This window comes from Aptenodytes forsteri, unplaced genomic scaffold, assembly GCF_000699145.1.
Source record: "Aptenodytes forsteri isolate BGI_AS27 unplaced genomic scaffold, ASM69914v1 Scaffold249, whole genome shotgun sequence".
Lineage (NCBI taxonomy): Eukaryota > Metazoa > Chordata > Aves > Sphenisciformes > Spheniscidae > Aptenodytes > Aptenodytes forsteri.
Genome location: NW_008796188.1, coordinates 2,364,415 through 2,387,807, shown reverse-complemented (window position 1 = coordinate 2,387,807; position 23,393 = coordinate 2,364,415). Strand labels below are relative to the sequence as shown.

The following is a 23,393-nucleotide window of genomic DNA, read 5'->3' as shown; positions in this document are numbered from 1 at the left end:
TTTGAACATACACACTTCCAGCTTACAACACCGAAAGTTCAGCGTGGCTGGGTCTTCTCAAACATGCAAGAAGCTGATTCTCCGTACACGCACAAAACACACGCAGTGCACAAATGTGAAGTATTGAAAACCATTTCTGGATGAGATTGGAAAACATCCGCCCCTGCGGGCACGTGTGGCTGCACCAGCAGGAGATGCAGCAAGCAGGGGAGGAGGCCACCGAGGCTCCACACTTGGACCTCAGTGTTCTGGGGACTTGCAGTTTTCTTGGTTTTGCCAACAAATTCATATTCTTCTTTGAGCCCCTGGGTACTCCCAAGGGAGTCCTTTTTAACCCACTTCATTTCTGGAACTACATCAAAATGTGACTACACACAAAAGCAACCAAACCCCTTCCAGCCAAAGAAAATAAAATACAATATCAACTGTGGCTTTAAAAGGGCTTTTAAGGACAGGGAACGTTATTAGCTCATCACAATTCGGTAAAGCAGAAAAGTGCTTTGCGTGGCCAAATGGCAAGTAAGTATTACAGAAGACAAGAAGTTTTCACAATGGTGGGGATTTACCAGCACCATCTCCATCCAGGGAGAACGATTACCCCGATTACCCCTGTCTCAAAATAAACTCAGAATAAAAGTGAAAGACTTGTAATGCCACGGCCAGGTGTTTGGCAACGTCTCCCCCAAGCCCTGCCAATGAGCCTCCTTTTGGACCGATAATACATGGATTCATTTTAGCGGAGCCCGATGATGCTCTGCCAGACCTCGTGGTACTGGTAGGATGTGGACATGTGCCCGCTGGAGGAGCAGGATGGAGAACAAAACATCTTTTTCGTACAAGGCAGGACTTGATCCCCAGGCCTTGACAGGTGAAAGAGAACCGCATCCCATTTACATGTAATAAAATAAACTCTTTCACTAGTGAGTTAATTCTACTGTGCCTCTCTCCAAAATGCAATTAAATTTACAGAGGCACCATCAACTCAAATAATAAACTGTTGTCTGAAATGTTTTTATTGACTGATGGTACCCTTCGTACTTAGGGTGACTTGAGCTGAAAAAGAAACTGAAGAAAAACTCTTTTTTTGCATGCTTTGCCTGTCACGCTCCTCTCCACACCCTGGCCTGGCACATGGCAAGATGCCCACGTCGGGATCCCGTAGCTCCGCGCTCCCCATCACAGGAGAAGGACAAGCTCTTCCAGATGGTGACTCAGCCCATCAAGATGTAGCCTAGATGCCTCAGCTGAATGCTTAAAATTAGGCAGGATGCCTTGTGCACAGGGCAGTGCCACCAATTTTCACGTGTCCGTGCTGTGAGAATTCTCCACGTAGCACCAACAGAAGGGACAAAACATAAAAAGCTGGGAAAGCAGAAGGGCCTTGGAAATGGCTGTAGCACCTTAAGTTATCTACAGCTTGTTGCCTTTCCTTCCTTTCACTTTTCCCCTCTTTGTTTCCTATCTTTGGAGTGGGAGGAGAACATCAGGTCACATCCTTTTAAAGGCGACAAATACATTTGCCCATTATGCTGATTAACCTCCAGGAATGCCCATGGAAAAGGAGAAACAAATCAGAAGGAAACAAGTGACTATGAAACACAGCTTGAGTGTTGCTAGATACAGCTGCAAGTCAAGGAGCGCAGCAATTGCTAGATTTTATCCGTCCCTGTTCAGCCAGATTATGAAAACCTATAATCACTCTAATACACTCAACGCATCTCAATAGCTCATCAGATTCACGATGCTGCGCTTATTGTTTGGAGAAGAGCCAATGCATTTACCTCCGCTAAAAGGTTGGCGGTGCAAGTTCATTCAGAGCCATCAGCTCATTTCCTTTCTGGGGAGAGTCATCAGGCTGGCGATCATGAACCGCAGCTCTCTGCTCCAGATCCGATCGCGGCTGCACAAGGGGACCCCGCAGCCACCCCCCTCTACCTCTCTCTCTCTATGTATAGAAGAGGAAATAATGCCGCTTGTTTGCTTGTTGAGCAGGGCGGATGGAAACCTCTTTGAAAACGTTTGGGAAGCCTCTGAATGGAGCCGTAACTGTATTAATGCTAAGCATGAATCGAAGATCCAGAAACTTCTGATGTGCCTTTTCTTCGCAGTGAGAGATGAAGTGCAGCTCCTGTCTAACACAGGAGCCCAGGTTCCACAGTTACCTCCTAAGTTGCTCTTCAGCTGCAGCTGGTAGGGTATTTACCCAAATTTAATTACATGCATGACTTTGGCTGTTATGAATAAGGCATGTACAAACTATTCCAGAATAAAGTACAGTATTCATGAGTAATACATTACCTCTGCAACGTTTCCCAGACCTTGGCTTTGGGCTTGTTGATAAATACTTGCAGTCACTTGTTCTGTCAACGATAATTGCACGCTAAACCAGACTCCAACAGCACAGGCTTTTTCTCTTTTTTTCTTTTTTTTTTAAATACAGCAGAGGATGGCAGTAATGATTTCTACACCAAGGAGCTCAGTGAAATGATTTGCTTTGAATTTCACCACTGCAGAGTTCATCATCAGAGATTTTTCTATTTTTAATGTAAGATTTCTTTTTGTGAAAAATTAATAGCACTGCCAGCTCAGCTCCGGCAGCCTTTGTCTGCTCTCGCAGGCTGCCTGTGTCAGTGCTGGTTCCCGTAGCGGCCAGGGGTGCCTGCATGGATACGCACATACGTGTGTATATGTAGAGACATAAAGACAAGTCTTCATCCTTGCAAGCCCCTGCATAGCATGAACTGGTGCACACGTACAGCAGCTCTAAGGAAGGCTAATGTAAGTCAAGGCTATACATGGGCACAAGGGGAGATGCTGGATTCAGCAGAGTGGTCCCTACACATCTGCTCCCTTACCCACCCAAAGCTGAGGCGCATATAGCTGTGGGCACAGAGCAAGGCGACGCAGGGAGGTGGTACCTCCAGCACATCCCTCATCGTGCCCCTGTCCCTCGTGCCACAGATGGAAGGGGACAAGGCGTCACTAATAAAATACCAGCGTGACCAAAGAGCTGTGATGGAGCATGGGGAAACACATAAGAAAATATTGAAAGCTCCCGGATCTGTGCTTCATCTATACTACTCTATCCCTCAGGCAAAGTAAAAGACATTTAAAAGGGTGTAAAATTACTCTAGTGTTAAGGCATTGCACTACCGGAGTAAAAGACAGGCAAAAAAATAAGTGAGAATCAGTCCTGTTTACTTCTGAACCTACTGAAGTCCAAATTCCCTGATTTACACCCACATCTCCCTTCTTCCAGCTAATCCCATGAAACCATTCCAAAATCCAGAGATTTGACACTGTGCCCAGTGAATCTGGTCTTCCAAGAGATGTGTGTTCGTATTTTATTCACCTCTGCAGAGTGCAATTTTATAACTTTAGCACAGAGAACAATGTCTGTTCTAACAAAGCCCGGAGCCTCCTTCGCTTTCAGAAGGATGTCTGTCCAGACTGCAGAAAGGCCAAGCTCAGCTCAGTGAGCTCCTCTTGAAGGATCATTTAATCACCAAAATTGGTTTATTGATTTTTGTAACATAGTTTCCCTCTGATGCTATAATTGCGTATTAACTTAGAAGGAATTAACATTATACAAGAAAATTCAAACAAAATAGGGAATGCTCTTAAGCACGCGATATTCTTTCCTACAGAATTAAACACTGGTTTAATTTGCTGAGCTAACTAGGACAGCCAAGGTTCAAAGCCAAGAAAAATCTTTCCATCCCTCGGGTCAGATCTCATTGCAGCGAGACAAGCTATGGAGTATCTGATCAAAAACCATCACCTTGCCTAAAAGTAACTGAGGACACAGCAGCGGTGTGCTACCAATTCTAGCTGCTTTAGGAGACTGCAGACACACTTCCCGGTGAGCAGGACAAGAAATCTATACCAGCATGGCTGCTGCTTGCTTTCTTCACCCAACAGTTGTCATATTTGCACCGACCCACTCATACGGTAATCACGACTGTTCATTACACAGAGGAACACCTAATGGTCTCAACCGTAAACTAGAAATCCATCATTCTGGGTATTAAACATGAGATTTCCAGGCTAAAAGGGGCTACCCACGATTATCTAAGCTTACTTTTCTATAGCACAGATGATAAGGCTCAATCCATACATCAACAGACGCATGGGTTAGATTTGCAAACCAAGTCCAGTCCAGACAAGGCTCAACCCATGCGTCAATAGATGCATGAGCCACAGATGCATACCAAGACCAGCACCCCGGTTTCACTGAAGCAGGTCTCTTAGAAAGACACCCGATCATAATTTAGTATTTCAACCATGATGTTCTTGCTGCCAAGTAGAAGTGCTAGACTGACTATTTCTGGTTTACAGGAGACAAAGCATTGCACAAAAAATCCATATCCAGTCATCATCCTAACTCTTAGTGCTTCATTACCATTCCCCGCGGCCTCGTGTAGTCTAAGCAGCAGCAAAACCGTGATTTGTGTAAAGGAGAGCTGAAGAATTGCATGAACCACTCCGTGAGCGTTTGAAAAGCAGAAATGGAATCACTTAAGGGCATCTGGCCTATCCTTAAGAGCAATTTTAATTTAAGTAACAGCATCTTGGCGATGGAGGACTTAAAAGTTTCTGACATCTCATAAAATCAATAGGCTCACTGGATGTTTCTTCATTGCCAGGGTGTGACTGAACACCAGTAAAACCAATACCATCTGCACAGCTACAATTCTGTTCACATCCAGAGGGACGTGCTCAAGAAACACAAGCTCCAAATGCAGCCAGCGCTGCCTTGCCCCACGTCCTCGGCCCCAGGCAGGGAGGGGAGGCTCATCGAGCGTGCGTGACGCAGCCAGGAGAGGAACAAACAGTACTTAACAAGATCTGCAGCATTAAGAGATGCTTTAGAGCATTTGTGCTTAATGACTCCTAATTTTGAATGAGCTGGAAAGCTCCTTACCCCTCTGACATGGTATCAACAGCATCCACAGCCATATCATTCAGGTAGAAAGTTTATTCAAGCAACTTTCAGAGATGTAACAGCAATGACCTCACTGATGCAGCTCAGCTGAAACTGAGACTATGCTGCAGACCTGCTCGCAATCCCGGTCTCATTTTTATTTCTCAAGGCCGTCTATTAAAAATTCCATAGGTACTAACTGTGCTGCACCCGTATTTTATCACGGATGGGGACTGCATGCCTCAGATTATGTTACACACTTGGCTGTCACAGAGAAAGAGTTCGTCTGTAGTTTATCCGGGATAACAGAGCTGCATCCGTGTCAGGAGCTGATCCTGGAGGACCTCTACACTACATGAAACAACGGCAGTCGGGCGCCAGGAACTGCCAAGAGAAGCAGCAAAGAGGAAAACCAGACAACTCTGATGGCACCCTTCAGATTTAAGGTAACAAAAGATACTTACAATGATTTAAAAATATAGAACAAAAAAGGAAGGATAAAGGAGAGAAAAAAGCATTTCCAAACGCTTACAGGCCCTGACTTAATGAGATTTAAAAAACCAGATCCAGAGAGTAAAGATGCAATTCCCTTGTCTCCGCTCAGTTCATAAGGCTTTTCAGAAAATCTGCTGGTTGCCAGGAACAGATTACTTTACATTCAGAGAAGAGAAGCGTTGTCCAAGAGCAGTGTGAAAAGACTGCTGGCATATTTAATAAATATGTTGGATGGGTAAAAGGAGTAACAACGTCTCTCAGTAAGCTCTCCAGTGACTACACAGTTAACATACAGAGAAGATCTCAAAAGGCAAATGGTGATACACTTTCTGTTCTCATTCAACCTGACGTAATTTAAAATATACAGGATTATAAGAGAATGGGGAATGTGATTTGGAAGTGCTTTACTGCCGCTTTGACCAGGAGTAAATGAACATGTAAGAGGGAAGATGGAACAAAGTCAGGGCTACTCTCTAGTGAACTGCTGGAAGATGGTTTTGCTCCATTAGTGGGTATCAAGATTTGAGGAATGAAATGCCTCTGCTCATTGCAGGGGGGTTGGACTAGATGACTTTTAAAGGTCCCTTCCAATCCAAACTATTCTATGATTCTATGAAGTAACAGGAACAAATTAAGCGACATTTCTTTCTTCGGTCAGCATTGCTATTGCCTCTGACTAACTCCACTTCTCTCTTCTTGGTGGCTCCGTCCCACAGAATGGATTACTCCGAGAATATTTTCTTCCATTTAGATGTGAAAATGGTACAGCATACAGAAGTTTACAGTCCAGAAAAAAAGAAAAAGAAAAGATTTTATGAGGACAGTAACTCCAGTCCAGAAAAAAAGAAAAAGAAAAGATTTTATGAGGACAGTAACTCAAGACACTAAATATATTCAAAACCCCCTCTGCATCTGAATGCTTAGGTTGCATGTCTAATGAGCCAGTTAAAACAAGCTGCTCTACTGATGTCCTTTATGGTGGTAGCGATCACATCTGCTCTCCATCTCATCTGTCATGATTTATAATCTGTCTGTCATTTCTCCTCTTCTCTTCCAACTGACGCTGCAGCTGCAGCCCTGCACAAATTTCAGAGGCAAAACCTGCAGCTAAGCCACTTCGCCGCTTCGTTAGGCACAGAGCCACCAGATGAATGAGTTCAAGTTTTCTTCTCTTCTGCGTGCACCCTGTCCTGAACCCTGTAGTACACAAGCATTGGCTTCTGATGCTCAGTGAAGTCCCTGTTAACGGCTGCCCAACTTGCTACCAATAGCTTTAATAATTTATTTTTTTTAGCTCTGTATTTCTGCATGAGATTAGAGTTAACATCTAGAGATGTTGGCGACGTGGATACTTGCATAAAATAAGTTTCCTACATTCATTTTGTTGAGCTATTGCCCACTCTTTTTATATTTCAAAATGTACTAGGTTACAAGTCATGGAATCAGGAAAACTTGATTCTGGAAGTCACATGGGAAGCCTAAAAGTTGTATTCTCAGAGTCAGCACTCCATCAGGTCCCCACCGCTTGGTGAACAGATTGTGTTTGCCCCTCCAATTAACCGGAGGACATTATGATGGATTTATCTTTGTGATCCAAAAATATGGCATTCACTACGGTCTGCTTGAGGAGTAAATTAAAAGAGCAAGAAACATTGTAGACGAAGCCCTGCTCCAAATCGCAGGCAAGCCACCGTTTCTACCACGCTCTACTCTGCCAAAATTAGAGTTCTGGAAATGATCTGAAAACACCAGATCCTGTGGTGATTTGGCAATTAATTATACTAACTCAGCCCAGGCCTTGCACAAGTGCAGACGACCGGACAGCAGGCTGGGCGAGGAAAAAATTTGACCTCATGTATTTCGGTGACATGTGGCATCCAGCCCACAGCTGGAGACAGCAAAACAACAAATTACAGCACATCCCTCCCGGTTCTGCTGATGCACCAAGTGCTGGCACGTACCTGTACCCAGGGGCACTCAGAAAAGCCCAGCGTGAGCTACAGTACACGCAGAGCTAAGAGACTGGCACTCCGGAGCCATGAAAAACACATTAAGAGAGGTAATTCCAATGGTAAAGCAATGCTAAAGAATAATGGAAGCAGCAGTGTGCAGCTCCCTGCTGCACCTCGGAGCTGGGGTTGCCGCTGACTGCCGACCGCTTGTGGAAAAGCTGATTCCTTCATCTCCATCCTCACAAGGTGCTAGCGGGCACTGCATTATTTTTTATTTTCTGCGTAAGTATATAAGGGATTCAAATAAATCCTAAACCCGTTATTTTGCCTCACCTTGAATTCAAATAGTACCTTTGCTTCCCTGAGTAAAATCCACCCCACGTGAATGCAGAGAAAACACTTAAGACATAGCCTCAGTTTTGGTGAACACTTGATCATTTCAGCTAACAATAAAGCAGAATGTATTTTAGAAGCTTTTCAGAATCTTGTAATATAAAAGAGGAAGAAAGTCAACTAATCCATGCACCATAATGACAGTGACCTACGTAGGGAGGAGCTAACTCTGGATAATTTTTAAGAAGCTGATGCGTAATGTAAGGACCCACCCCCCACTTAAAGCTGTTTGTTGTATCCCTGAATTTTTATAACTATCATTTTCACTGACTTCTTTTCCTCCAAACTTTCTAAATTAATTATCTTTTGACTGGGGATTGTTATTTGTCAATCAGATTAAGCATTCCATCAAAATTTAAAAAAAACCCTTATTTTTTTCTAATGTATACACACTATCATTTTGCTGGGTAATATATAAAAACATTAATTTTGTGTAGGAAAAGTCTCCACTTGCAGCATGCCTCCCGAGAGAAAAAGGAAAATGCAAAATACCTACACTGTATTGTATTAAAAGACAGCTCTGCTAGAAACCATGGCAACTCAGCGTGTTGGATTAGAGATGCATACTTCTGTTTGGATTGCTGCTGCATGCTAATCCACGCAGGGTGCCTTTATTTGGGGTTTCAGGGACAGGGACAGACTTGGTTTGTGGATGTAGAAGAGGAGGGAAGAGATGAGGAGATGCCCTCAACCTCAACAATGGAGCCACCAGTACTTCTCCCTGTTTGGATTTTTTGCGTATCTCCGTTTAATAGGTATCTTCTAATAAAGTCAATGAGCAAGAGATGCCCGATAAAGTCTTGGTGCACTGAAGAGAACATCTACTGCAGAGTATCGATTCCTCATGCGGTATTTCCAAGCTTGGGTTTCAGAGCCAGATCAGCCCAGCGGTGCCATCGCTAAACAAGGCACCAACACCCTTTTTGAGAGATGCCAAATGCCTGCTGGGTCTCTCTCCATACCTGAGCATTCAGCTTTTCTGGAAACCTGGCCATAGATGTTCGGGATTTCAGACTAACACTGCATCTGTAGTATCCATGAGAACAGCTCTGCATTTCCGCACAGGGAAAACGTCCTGCAGGCAGCAGGATATTCCTCCAAAGTTCTCTACCAGGAGACTCTCCTCCATCATCACGCCAGTGACTGCTGTCCTCGCCGCTCTCGCTCTTCTTATGGAAGGAAAAAAGCTTCTGTCTGGTAAACCACAGAGTAAGCGCAGTTAACCAAACATCTGTGCAACAGCAAGAAGCCAGAAGCAGAACAGAGCCTTCGTCGTGTTAAGGAACAGTTTAATTTCTGCAGACAAAAAGCATTCTTCGTTATGCTTACTTGCAGACTGGCCTTAATAAAGCCCAGCTCAGCAGAGCTTCTGCTCTGCCTATCCAACACCGCAGCTCCAGGTGGGAAAAACACCTTGGCCTGCACTTCCAGAGTTCGGCAAACAGGAGCAAGCCTACACCGAAGGCACCACCTCTGCAGCTTCCCATCTTCTCCGAGTTCCAGCCCGGTGCAGGTCACCTCCCCAGGAGCGGCATGTCCACGCCTGAGCGAGTCACCCTGGACTGCCCTCCAGGCAGCAGAGGGGATCGGGTATGGGATTCAGCTCATCCAGGTCAACGGCTAAAACAGGCCAGATGAATTGCTTCAAGCATTAAAGGAGATCAGAGTGACTGCCTGAGGAACAGATGAGTGGATTGCAAGCATCTAAAATTAGGTGAGATGAATCCAAGCCAGAGATGAAGCACTTGAGGTGAAGATCTAAATGCTTCATTTTGCTAAGGTCCCACGGACGCTGGGAAGTTCCCTGAGCAGTGCAGACAAAAAGCCTGTTTCTACCCTGCTCCGGTGAGTAGTGACAATAGGTCAGCACGCACAGCGTTGGGTGGTCCAGTGCCACCCTGAGAAGCAAAAGCCCAAATTAAGACAGTCATATGCGTGCAACAGTACAGAGAGTATCTTTTTCCTTCCTCAGTTTTCCTGTACAAGAAAAGAAAATCTATGAATCTACCTCAAAACCCTGTGTATTGGTTAGAAGAGCAGCCTGGACAGATTCATCTCATCCAGTTTTATTTGTCAATACTGGAGACATCTCCTGGTGAGACCATCACCCCAAACTCCCTCCATAAATCAACAGGAGGAGATGCTTCCCAGGCACTCTTCATCTAATCTATTTTAGCCTTTTAGCTCATGATGAAATGAATCATTCTTATTTCTCTCCTCTGACTATAAAACAAGTCTAGACAAGTAACTCAGATGTTGATACTTAAATCTGGATAGAGTAATTTCACTTCTGGGGTCCGTTTCTGACTACAGCTCTTTTACTGCCTTGCCAGGGCAAATCACTTCACTTCTGCCTCTCTCACGGTCCCCTCATCAGCAGCGCAGGGATAAAACATTTTATTAGCGTTGTAAAAGCATGGAAAATAATTGCATGGAAGTTTCTGATTAAGTCTAGGCAGAAAACAGCACAGCCTTATAGCAGAATTTAGGTTAAGAAATACAAGTGTAAGAGTGAACGTACAATAATAACCACTTTCTCCATGCACCAGTCACAAAGGATTGGGTATTCCCCTAAAATGTTTTATGTTATTTGTCAACTAAGACGCTTGGTTAATAGTGCTACACTGACAGGCTGGGGAAGTCATTACTGCAATGCTGGTTAAACGCTCTGACAAACACTTTTTTGGTGCCCTGTTATTAAACAATGGTGGATGCTGGGGGGGTTCCCCTGCAGGAGCGCCTGCAGTGATAGCGTTCCCCTTCGATGCCAATTAGCCTTTGCTTTGGACAGCAAACAGACGGTGAGCGTTCAAAGAAGAGGGTTAGCATCTCAACAGGCTAACACAACAATCCAGAGGCTGGAGATCTGCTGTTTAGCTTAAAAGCGTAGAAAAATGTGATAATTTCTGGACATTGTGTTCTTCCTCTCCCCTCTTTTCCGTGCTTCTGAGAACATGGGAGCTCACTCTCATTAATGAAACGAGGAAGATTACCCCAGCTGCGGTGCCGTGGACACGAGGCCCATTATCCCGATTTCCTTCATAACATCCTCACACCTGGACACTCTGTCAGGGTAAGTCAATTAAAAGCAGCTTCACAAAACCACATTTCACTTCAAAGCTCTTCTCCTGGGGAAAAAAATCAACCTCAGCAACCTGACTCTTTGCATATCGACATGGCAAGGTCAACAAGCTTCATGTGAACAGCGCATTTCTGCAACACCGGAGGACGAACTTCAGGAGCGGTCCATAGAGTTGCCATGTCTTCTCAATTCCCAAGCTAGCAGAAGACATCAAACTGGCTGGGAACAAACCAGACGCAGGCAAATTTTCATAGGCTACTCCTATGAGCTCCGTCAGTGGCAAGCTGTGCTTCTTTTAGAAGAAATAAAATGAAAAATCATTACTTATCTTAATCGTTGCTAAGGGTTTACCATGCTCCGAGCTCAACATCTCAATATTAGCTCTTCCCCGAGAGCTGGACAGGAGGATTTTGAGGAGCACAATAGCTGAATCTCAGGGGGTCCAGTCTATTAATCACTGAAATGTATCCTGTTTCATTATCTACCATCAGAGTATAATGCAATTAGTGCACATTATACATGAGAGATATTTATTAGTCCTCCAGTACGTATGGACTCATCCTCAAGGCAGTGGGAGCCCGTTACATGCATTGCAACTTCTTTTTCGCCAGTGGCAAGGAGCTGAGTCTGGTTAGCTCTGCAGGGATTCCCTACTTGCGAAGAGCATGAGCGTTCCCCGTACACTTTAAAGTCACTATTAATTTATCATGTGAAATGGCACGTACGGGATGAAAAGTGATGCCTGAAAGTCTCCTGAATGGTCTGGAGGGCAGTGCGATGTGTTCGTGATGTTCATGAAAGGCAGCACCAAACCCGAACCCTGAGCAGAGATCTATCGCATCGCTGGTGACTTGTCGAGCAAGTACGGGCCAATTTGTGCCTTTGTGCTAAAATCACACACGGTTGCACGCCTGGTTTCAGTGCGAAACCACCTAAAACGCAGCACATTTGAGTTTCATTCTGAATTTGGTATTCTGAGAATGCCCTTACCCATCACTGTGAGAATGAAAAGGAATACTTCTGGATCCAGAGGACCAAAGCCCCCGCCGTTACCTAGCCACATGCATTGCTATCTCACGCAGCACCCAACACACGCAGGTGTCTTACCCACCAGGTAAGCATCCTGCACCTTAATTTTCTTTTCGTGGTAACAAAGGAAACTAGTGATTTTTCTGAGTTGCTCTCGCTATGGTTCGTTACGGCAAGTGCTGTGTGATTAGTGATAATTGCCAGGCATGCTGGCTGCCGTCCCCTCGCCCGGCTGATGACAAGCTCTCCTACAGCCAGGCCAGACAAAACCACAGGGGCCAGACAAAACCAGTAGCGCCGGGCGGGAGCGACTGGGAGGGAGAGAGCTCTCAGCTCCATAGGTGTAAGCGCCGCACAGGCATTGCAGACAGGGTGGAAAAGCATTACATGGTGACAAGCACTTAATGACTTCGAGGAAGGATATTAAATAACTAACATTGATTGATATAAAGGCACCTGCTGCTGTGAGGTGCTTTACGAAGGGTTCGCTCAACAGGACTATTGCACAGAACCTACTAAAACAGAGAAGACGCCCATTGGGAGGAGCTGTATAGTATTTTTCTACTGCAGCCTGTTTACCACAAAATTTAAAGTGGTAAATTACTCTGACACTGCTAACAGCAACAGCTGCTTTAATCAGCCAGGTGGCTATTCGGTTCCAGCAGATACCATCAGATTTTCTTCAGACTGACCACAGGGTCTGGGAGATGCACTGACACAGCCTTGAATCCAGGTGTCTCCCCAATTTTTATAATCATATTTTAAGAAATGGGAAGGCCAAATGGAGCAAAGCTGATGGGGATAAACTACTAGAATTACAGTCAAGAGTGTCTGTTTCCACTCTTCAGTAGAAACAAAGACAGCGTTGTTAATAGTGATCATTGGGTTTAGAGAATATAAATCTAACCATGATTAAATTCTGTTCCCTGTGAGGTAAGCCAGGAACTCAGCTGCTATCAGGACAGAGATTATGGATGCATTTACAGTCCAAAATTGCTAGAGCCTGATTCTGTTCCTTATCTTGTTTTCAAAAAGACATTTAGTAGGACTACGAGGCACACAACTTCAAAAAGAAGCCAACTGCAAAAGACGTATCCACACTGTTCATCCTTCATCTCCTTATCCTCTACTTCATGTGGTTTCGGTACCTTTGGAGAAAGGGAGGATGATTTCCCGTCTCCAGACTGAGCTGGCACGAGTAATCTGCCAATATGCAGACATCCCTGGTGATGCCTGTACGGGAGCTAGTCAACTCGGGGCCTTCTGAGGAACAGCTGATCTCATTCTGAAGATGACTATGAGGTTTGCCGGGTCAGTTGTGTGCCATGGGGGTGCTTATTTCTTTCCATGAACAACATAAAGATCTAAGGTGACTAGTACAGATGTAGAGATCTACAGTGTAGACAGACCAAAGTCAGGTGAGACGCATCCATGTCCAACCTCGTAAAATGAAATGATACAGATAATAGTATGAGATGAACACATTTGTAAACTCTGATTTCTCAGAGCGTTTGCTTACCTAGGATCACAAAGAAACTTGGTCTTTTCACCTTCTTCTCTCCAAATAAGCCATTCTCGGAAAGAGGGATGAACAAACATTCGCGTCATATCTCTACGTTTGATAAGAAACATAGAAAGGTTCTCCATCCTCTGCTGAAAGTCATCCCACTCCAAAGTGCCCTCAATGTTACCTGCATTAATGGCCTGAAAAATATGTTCATCTGTTAATGGATGCAGAGATGCCACTGCCACATTCAAGAGAGGCATAACCCGATCAAAGGAAGACTGCGTTGGGAACTTCATATTGCACTGCAACAGGTAAACTTCTGACAGAGACACTGGGACTACTTTGTAGCTGGAGCTTTTTAGTACTAGGTATCCTTTCTCTATGAGATCAAAAGTGAGTTTTAGGTACAGATAGGACCCTTGGCTCAAGGTCTTGAGGTGAGAACTGAGTTTGCCAAACGTAGTGTTGTCCATTTTGCCGTTAAGCGAGATGTTGTTCTGGATCTCCGAGCTGCTGTGTATCCGATGAAGGATATATGCCTGCAGGTCCTGGTCTATGGCTTCATTCTCTTCCAGCCTATCCAAAAATATTCTGTGGAAGGGCAACAGCTTAATTATTTCCTGCAAAGAAAGAAAGAAAAAAAAGGATACTTATGCTGGCAGTGTTTATTATTCATTAAGTAAACTTAATTCATATTACAACAGCACCTTTGAGACTCCTTTAAGACCTCTTCCATCAGGGCAAGCACACAAGATGGCAGTTTGTGCCCTCAGGACCTCACAATCTCATCTATAATCAAGTAGGTTGCGTGTGAAACATGACTGAAATAAAAATAAGGACACTGTTCCTAATACCGCATCCATGGAAAGGGCTGGAAAATTCACACAGGGCGGTGTCCTTGTTATTCCTACCCCACCCCAACCACGTATCGACATGCCACCCCTTCTGCCGCCATGTCCGAGGGAATGGACAACCAGATGACAGATCCGAGGCCAGAAGAAATTTTGCTGAAGCCGAGCCAAGTACCTCCCCAGGAATGTGCTCCCATATCACACAGCTGCTATTAACAGGGAAATGCATGGAAACATCAGGACAGATAATAGCGAGTATTTTCCAGTGCAAAATAAATACGTCTATCTGCTGCAGGATAGTGTGGCCAGGGATTCTCATCTGCTGAGCTCACTGATGATGCTTTATGCAACATAAACCAAAGATCATCAAAGGCCTTTCCAAAGGAATTCTTGCGTCATGGGCTCTCAGTCACTGCGAAGCAGGGAGAAATGATGCAACGGAGCTGGACAAGGCAGTTGCAGGAGAAGCCATCAATTCTCCGAAAAAAAATAAAGAGGGTGAGCACAGTGCAAAACTAAAGCTTGCAGTGAAAACTGCAAAGGGCTGCAAAAGCCCTAATTAAATGAGGAATTCAAGTCATAGGGATGCAATTTACCTACAATTACAAAAAGATTTCTTCCAAATGATGTTTAATCTAGTCCACTACTGAGCAAAAAAAGAACTGCAACACAAAACAGCAGATAGCCTGTGCTCTCCTGGTGTCTTGGGGAGCAGCTGCCGTTCCCAGCTACAAAGGCAGCGTGCAGCAGCTGGCTGCCTTGATGGAGCTGGAACCAGCACTCAGCTCCCTGCCAGGAGGACCACAGTAAATCAACCTGTGGATCTCAGTAAATATTAGCATATCTCAGTAAAACTGCTTAATGGAACTCCATAAAAATGAACTGTGCAGCCCTGTGCTAATGAAAAAATGGCTAATAATGAAAAAATGAGAAATGTAGAGCTGCAGACACGCCTTTCTGCCCAGACCAGCTGGTCCAGCTGAAGAGTGGCTCTGAGCTGGCTCCCAAACGTATGTCTCGTCCTTCCGACATCTGTCTCCTCTGGGCTCCTGGCTCCGACGCTCAGTGTGAATGTTCCCACAAGTGATGCTGCAAATCAACCAGCTCTACTGTGAAACAGTTGAAAGAGCAGATCTGCCCTAACTGGGTCACTGCGTTTGCTTCCCAGCTTGCTCCATTCAGATGGGCAGTTGAGCCAACAAACTAAGGTCAGCTTAATCCTTGTGCCAAGAGAGTGGTGAGGAGTAGCTAAGGACAGGCTGAAGGTAAAAACCTGCCCAGCTGCAAACTAAAATAAAAATACTTAAGAATAACCCAAACGACATTCAGCTTAGAGCTTCAGCACCTGCTCAAGATATTCTTCATTGAGCTGAATAATGTCGTGGCCCGACATTGACTCCACCAGACTGAAACAACCACACTCTCTCACACCCTGGGTCACGCAGAAGGCGTATGAAGATACGCATTCCTTCGCCCTTCCACACGGAGGAGAGGATGTTCTCGAGCAGCACAGGCTGACAGACATCAGGCCCTACCCTCCTAATACGCTCGGCAAGCAAGTAGCCCGTTGGCATGTGAGCTGTCTCACTCAAATGAACTCAACTATTTGCTGATGAACATTTATTGACATGAGTAAGTGATGCTGGATTAGATCCTTGCAACGCTGTAGAGTGAGTTTGGGGACATGAACGTAAATCCAAGTACAAAAAACCCAAAAGGATAACCTGAAATAAAGGGTCTTAAGCAAATCCAGATATCCACTAAGATCTTCTTTATCAAAGCCCATTGTGACAATGACACAGTTTATCACAATTCTTGGTCTCAGCATACCTGTAGACTTGTCCTGACTGTCACTACCAGCTTCAGCCAGGAAGGGAATTTTCCAATCATTTTGCTCAGGAATGATACTATAGTGTCTCCATAATCTGGCTTGTGAAATTCAGCCTCATTTAAACCATCGATTAATATAATGAAATCTTCATCAGGGATCTTCCTCTCTGAGAGAAAGAGAAAAAGCATTTATTTGAAAGGCTAGACATGCAACTATAACGTACTGCAAAGTCACTACAGTGTTTTAAAGCATCATCAGGTATTGCTAAAGAAGAAAAAAGACACAGTAGCAGCACCTTTCTTATGATACTTTAATTGCATATACACACAGAGGTAGGCCCACACATCTGCTATTTCAACTCTTATAAAATATGTATTTTAGTTATGACACACACAACTGTGATATCCCATGGATAAAAAATTACCTCTTCCACAAAGTCCGATGTTATTTGATGTGAATCAGTATCTTTCTGGTAAGTTTTAATAAACAGATTATTAGCGGTTCTCTATAGTTTTGGTGTTAAACTCTCACCCTGATGTCAGCCTGTCTTAATTTTTGCAACTGCAGAAATTCACCTCCCCAACATCTCTAGATCCTTCCGATCTGCACTTTGGGCACTGGTTTCTTGATCAACTGAGGTCTGGGCAAGTGTTTTGAAACAGAAGCAAACCTGATTCACAGGCAAAACAATTATTTGAGGAGAGTAAGTCATCAGCCTGCGTGTGTGGGGCTGGTCATTCAACATTTTGCAGGTTACAACCTCTGTTCAGCAGAGACTGTTCCAAACAACAGTAAAGGAATTCGATCATGAGTCTGTAGCCAAACCTCTTCTATAAACAAGTCAGGAGGAATAAAAAGGACCCTACAAAAAGCAAATCACGGACTTCTTCAACAGGGTAGTTTTGCTGCTGGTGAATACAGTAACCAAATTGACGTAGTCAATGAAGTCAGTGTTTCTACGTCAGATGCTGAGAGCTGAGTATAGCTTTATAACTAATGATATAGATTCTTTTAGACTTGCATCTTAAGCTCAAGTGGTATCTTCTCAAAGGTAATCTTGCCTAACAAACTCAAAAACAGGTGGGAAACAAGAGTCTATTGTTGGCATATGCTACTAACATGTACTACAGAGTCTGATCTGTAGAAAGTTTGCTCTCCTTTGTGAAGTACTATGGATAAATCCTGCTATCAAAAAGCTCAGTATTCCCAATAGCAGGTTAGCTTTTCCCTTTGACTTTGAATTGCATCAGGAAATTTTCTATAAAAACCCAGCACAAAATGTTCATCGATGACACGAGCAGTCTCTGCGGTGTTCCAGGGAGAACAGAAATTCGTAAACACCTTGTGTTCCACACTGCTGAGCATCAAAATCCCATCTTGTCCTTGCCTTACATTACCAAGTTGCATTTATTTCCTAACATACTGTTAATATACATGTGAAAAACACATTTTGCACTAAAATTACCACAGATCCTTTTTCAGTTAACTTCTCAGTAAGATTATTGGGTACACTAGAAAATACACTTTATGACTCTCTGAAATCTTGGGAGTGAATATAGTGCCTGAGTTTTATACCCACATCTCATGTTTCTCATAAAGCCTGAGGGAGAGAGGAGAAAGCAGGGAGTAGGGGAAGAATCAGAACTTTGTTCTCCTATGTATTATTTAGATTCCTTGAGATTAAAAAAAAAAAAAAAAAAAGTATTTGAGAAACATGAATCTAACTTTCTCAGTGACATTAACCATGAACGGCTGCACAATAATTTTGTCCCAGTAGCATTAAAGCTTCAACAGCACCTTGTAAAAGACCTGCTGATATATTTACAGAGTCTTAAATGTTATATATTTTAAAACCAATTTCCAGACACTGTTCATTTTGTTACAAAACACTTGGTGCAAATTAGCTTGCCAGCACTCTCGATCAGCAAGGTTGAAAGATGGGAGTCCTGATCATTGGCTCCATTGGAGCTATGTTGAGTGCAGAGCCCAAGAGGAAAAAGAAAAGCTTTTATATAAAATTTTTCCACCCCCCAGACCTTTGGACCAGATGGGGGTCAACCTGCTTGGCAAGAAAAATAAGCATCCTCCGAAATGCTCTGAATTCAATAGCTGGAATACCTCCCAAGGAGTTACTGTAATAACCACAAATTATTTTCCTTTAAAGCAGCGGTTCCTAAATGTATCTTTTTTTTGCCAAGAGTGTTGGTAGGAAAGAGTAGCCATGCTACTCCTACAGTGACATTTCTCCATGCCAGGAAAATCAACTGCTGTCGAGCTGTGCTGGCTCTACGTGTGCTTTGTGCCTGGTGGAACCACACGTGTTAGACCCAGATGCTGCTGCTCAGAGTTTCGACACTGTGTTTTGAAGAGCTGATTTGAACAACAGGGCTTTGCATTTGGTAGAAGATGCATCTATTTCATGTTGGCTCCTACGCTGTCATATGTAGGGTGGTAACAGAAAATTATCTGAATTATTTTTGCAGCTAACTTGCAGCATGCCATTTTAATAAATACCATTTTGCAGGACAACAGAGTCCCGAACTCTGCAACGCTCTGACAGTTTTCATGGCAACGAGCAAAGATCTTAAATTTAGCGACTGTCACAACAAAGTAGTTTTATCTTGCAGAGGGAAGAAAGAAAAGGAGACAAAACCAGTGCTGCATTAGAAAAAGCTCTGAAATCTGTAATCAGTGTAAGGCTTGTTACCAGTTGCCCTAGAAGCTTTACACAGGGTATCTTTTATGGTATCAGCTCTTTTGGTGAAAGCTTCAAATTCTCAAAAGCCCACTAAATAATGGCAGGGAAAGGGAAAAACGTTCACCCCCAACCAAATAAATCAGAACACATTGCCATAATGTGCATGGAAATGCACACATGTGCTGTGCATGGAAATTGTTGCTTGTTTTCACCTTCAGGACTGCGAGGCCACAGTTGGGACGTGGAAGAAAGCAAGAGAAGAGAAAGCCAAACGCACGCCGTCATTAGCGTTTCAACTGTGGCCCTGAAACACACACCAGGAGGAGAGGGGTGGTTAACCCCTCACTTCCAAACAAGCCCGATGGCATGGTCTCAGCTTCTCCAGATCTCACCTCTTCCCTGCAGCTCTTCAGATGTGACGCAGAAGGATTAATCAATGGCTTTGTTTAAACGCCCAGATGCAACTAAGCAGCATTTTAAAAATAACAATAAAAAAGGTGTGCAGGAGCTCAGGGAAAGCGTGGGGAATGTCATTACAATACCTTTGTGCAGATTTTCCAAGGGCTCCAGGACTCCCCTCCGGAAGGAGGCCATGGGGTCTTGCACGCAGGACCTCAGGCTGAGCATGCTCTGCAGGTGGGGCTCTCGCAGGAGCTGCTCCCTGTAGGCAACGAACTGCGGCGAGCGGCAGAGCAGGGCGGCCACGTTGTGCACAAACTCTGGCACCAGGCAGGTGTAGGCATTATCAGCTTGGCAGTAGTGATAAGCAACAACCTAGCAAAGAGAAAAAGAACAAAAAAATGCATCTTCATCAGACGCGAGTCAGGCAAGTTGTTAAAAGCAGCGTTTTTCGTTTGGTGAGTTTGATGTATTCCGGCGGGTGAAGCCTTTAAGAGTACTGAGTGTTAACTGCCCGTGACAAGAATCCAGACGAATCAGTTGGTAAAAACAGGCACTGATCCTGAAAAATGACTGGACCTGCCACTTGAGGAATAAATGAAATTAAGCTGTAGCTGCTCACAGAGATGGACAGTGACGCTAACTGACATATTGGAAGCACCGCACTGAGCAGGGAGCGAGAGGATTGTGCTCCAAGCTCCATTTAAGGACTTGGCGTTGGTAATAACTTGTGATTGTTTTCTTGAACTTCTTTTTTATTTGCTGTTTTCAAATGTCAAGCTCCATAGAAGCAGGCAGAGAGCACTGGCTGAGTACCTTAGAGCAAGGTAGCATCTGCGAACGACAGATTCCCGTGAACAGCGGGGGGGAATGTCATGCTTACTATACATTACTCATCCACTGTGATCCCGCTCTTCATTCAGAAAATCAATTCAATTAAAAAAAAAAAAAAAAAAAAAAAAAAAAAAAAAAAAAAAAAAAAAAAAAAAAAAAAAAAAAAAAAAAAAAAAAAAAAAAAAAAAAAAAAAAAAAAAAAAAAAAAAAAAAAAAAAAAAAAAAAAAAAAGGAAACTTTTCTCTCTTCCCAGGTCACCTGATTTTCCCAGCTCCTCAAACTCTGCTAGAACCCACTAAACTCTGCCCACTTATTAAAATAAGCAGAAAACCAGTGATATCTTCTCAGTTCAGTCTGCCAACTTTCCTATTTTCTTTTGCAATATTAAAAAAAGGCCCATAGAAATCTCTCTTTGCTTGTAAAGCACTCGGCAGGCTGCTCCAGTACCGCACCATCCACCAGCTCCTCCTGCTCCCTTGCTGACACCAGCCTCCTCGTGGCACGGCCTGGCCATTTGGTGTGAGCCTCTGCCAGGTCAAAAAGCTTTTCTCCAGCTCTCATTCACTGAGTTTTCTTTTCAAATGTCACTGATGATAGTATCCAAAAATATCCCTGCAAGGCAGGTGGGATCAGTTTTGTACCAAACCTACCATTGCCCTGGAGCACTGTAGCACAGAACACAAATATTGCAAAATAAACCACATTTCTGAACGTGGAAAGGACAATATAACTGAGGACACTGTGCCCACGAGCTTTCTGTGGCCCCTCTGGATGCTTTGTGAGCTCGGATGAAACATGGCCTGTGGCTGTTGGCCGTGACTAAGGCTTTCTGGCTTTCCACCTGCAATAACCAGCCCTCGGTTCGCAGCAGGCTCCAAGGCGGATGGGGTGGTGTACCCAGCCCCTGAGCTCTGCCACTGCGAAGGATGGTACCGAGAAATGAAAACATCAGGCTGTGGGGTCTTCATACATTGCTGGCTCAGCACCGGCTTTTCATTTTAAATAGAAATATATGAACTTACCGATGGGGTATAATTTCCTTTCACAGTCAAAATGAGGTGTGATGCATACAGTGATGATAAAGGTAGGCTGTGATTTCAAGCATCAAGCCCTAATACATGTGCTTAAGCTTTAATGGATACCTCCAAATTCCTAACAGAATTTTTCCTACCAGCCAGTTAAAATATAATGTATTCCCTTAGAGAACAGCACTGACTAAAGTAATAATAAAGGTAGTGATTTCTTTTCAATAATCCTGTTTATTTGGGGATTATAACTTGTGGATTCCACAGTATAAAGTTCTTAAGCAGCCGTCCCTTGATAACAGCTTCCCAGTAACAGAAACCATATCGCTGTACGCAGAGCTCTTATTTCCCACACAATAGGTGTGTAGACACACACACAAAAAAAGCCTCCTTTTTAAGAGAGCCCAATTAACTTCTTCCAGGAATCTAAAGAGCCACGTCACGGAAAAGGGGACATACCCAGTACCCCATGAAGGGAATGGTCACTGCTAGATATTGGGACATACACACAGTTACAAGTCAATTAATTTAAGCCCCTTCAGGTACATTCTTGATCCTTGTGCTGGATTTACCGGTATATTGACTAAGCCTTAAACAGTAGGATAAATGCAATGCTTAATAAGTGGATCTGAAGCTAAACCAGTAAGCAATGAAGATTTTGGAAAGGCAACCAAAGCAAAGGCATTACAATGTTCTCAGAAATGCAACTGCGCCAAGATTTCATCTTGATGTTATTTATTCTCTGTGACATTTTCTCTATCTTCAAATCAAAGAGAGACTGCCAAAAGCCAGTGCTGTAAGCTGAGCCTGGTGCTAGAAATCAGGCTCCTCACTTACTTACACAACCAGAGTTGAGTGGGAAACAGTTTTCTCATCCTGTAAAACTTTTCAAGGCTTCAAAGCATTTCCCTGTTCCACCCTTGGGGATGAGACCAAGGTTAACATGAAAAGTGAATGAAAGAGACTTCAGGACAACCAATGGGTTGGTGTGGACAGGGCTCATCCCCAGCCAGATTCAAACCCTGTTCTTTCTTCCCTGTATTAGGTGAATACCTTTAATACCCGGCCACTAATGCTGTGGGGAAGGTCTCTTTCCAATTATTTCACTTTATATACTTTAACAATTGCTCAAGAATCCAGCCACAGGGATGGATTACTATCTCCACTGCTTAGGATTCTCTTCTAAGATACAGGAGACCATGTCCAGACCTTGCTCTACACCTGAAATGACCACTCCGTACGATAGTTGTAATTCTGGGGTGTTATTAGTCTCTCCTCCCTTTTTTTTGGCTGGATGAGCCAAGAAGTACATCCAAGAAATAAAAATAAGAACTTGTATAGCCTGGAAATAAACTTTTCATTGAGAAAGGTGTGCTCTCAAGAAAAGCTTCATTTTCCACAAATCAAACTACTTTGCTTTAAAAAACTGCTTGAAAAAGTTCCAACCATCTCTCATTGTAAACAAAATCCTTGAATTAAACATTTAATTTTATCTAGAAACTGTGTTACAATAAACGAGATCACCAGGGAACAGCATGTTCTTCCAAAGGTACGGGCATGTCCGGATGCTGTCACCAGTAAACATTTATTTTTGTCTGATATAATTTAAGGCATAATTTTTCTAATCACAGTTTCAATTTGAACTTTGTCATCACATAGCACAAAACACTATAAACATTAAACTGGACTTCCAAAACTTTTAAACCTTTATTTCAGCTATCAGGTTTGTTAAATGATGTTTACAAAGTTGGAAGCTGAGAAGTTCCTTGCTTTTAAGTTTGATTAAATTTAAATCACAGGATCTCAAACATGAAGTATACAACGGCTATATGCAACCCTAATGCAAAAGAAGTGGATTACAATGAAGGATGGGAAAAGTAACACCTAGATCAAGAGAACTGTTCAAAATATCTGCTTATGTCATTTTTGTAAGGGCTGAGAATGCAGTTTTGACAAGTTGAGTGACTCCATGCTGAGAAACCAAGGCATTATGTTGTTTGTATTAAATATCAAATGCCAAAAGTTACAAACTTGTATAATTTCCTTTCTTGCTTGAAAGGGAGCTTCAAAATAATTCACACTTGTATGATGCATATTTTACTTCCAATGATCACCTCCTTTCCTAAAATGATTTGGAGAGTCTAGCTGGCTACACACCAAAGAAGTACATTTATCATGAGCTTTGTGGTAGCCAATTTTTTTAAACAATAATTATGTGTTATAAGGCTTGAGAAACACCAGACGCAGCAAAGGCAGAGCACTGCCTCTAAGAGACCATGGCCAACGTTCAACATGACCCATTCTCCCCTGAAGTGGGATCAAGGAGCACCAAAACTCTCGCTTACCCAGAAATGACACAAACTTCATCTTCTC

The 23,393-nt window shown here is 43.4% G+C and overlaps 1 protein-coding gene across 1 annotated transcript in view; it reads right to left on the bottom strand.

Annotated features, from left to right (window-relative positions):
- Window positions 1–23,393, bottom strand: part of TANC2 (tetratricopeptide repeat, ankyrin repeat and coiled-coil containing 2) — a 224,110-nt gene that overhangs the window by 35,967 nt on the left and 164,750 nt on the right. The window contains exons 12-14 of the mRNA XM_009287889.2: window positions 19,305–19,536; window positions 16,064–16,230; window positions 13,395–14,002 (exon numbers count right to left, since the gene is read on the bottom strand). Coding sequence (XP_009286164.1) covers window positions 13,395–14,002; window positions 16,064–16,230; window positions 19,305–19,536 — 1,007 coding nt within the window. The remainder of the gene's footprint in view (window positions 1–13,394; window positions 14,003–16,063; window positions 16,231–19,304; window positions 19,537–23,393) is intronic.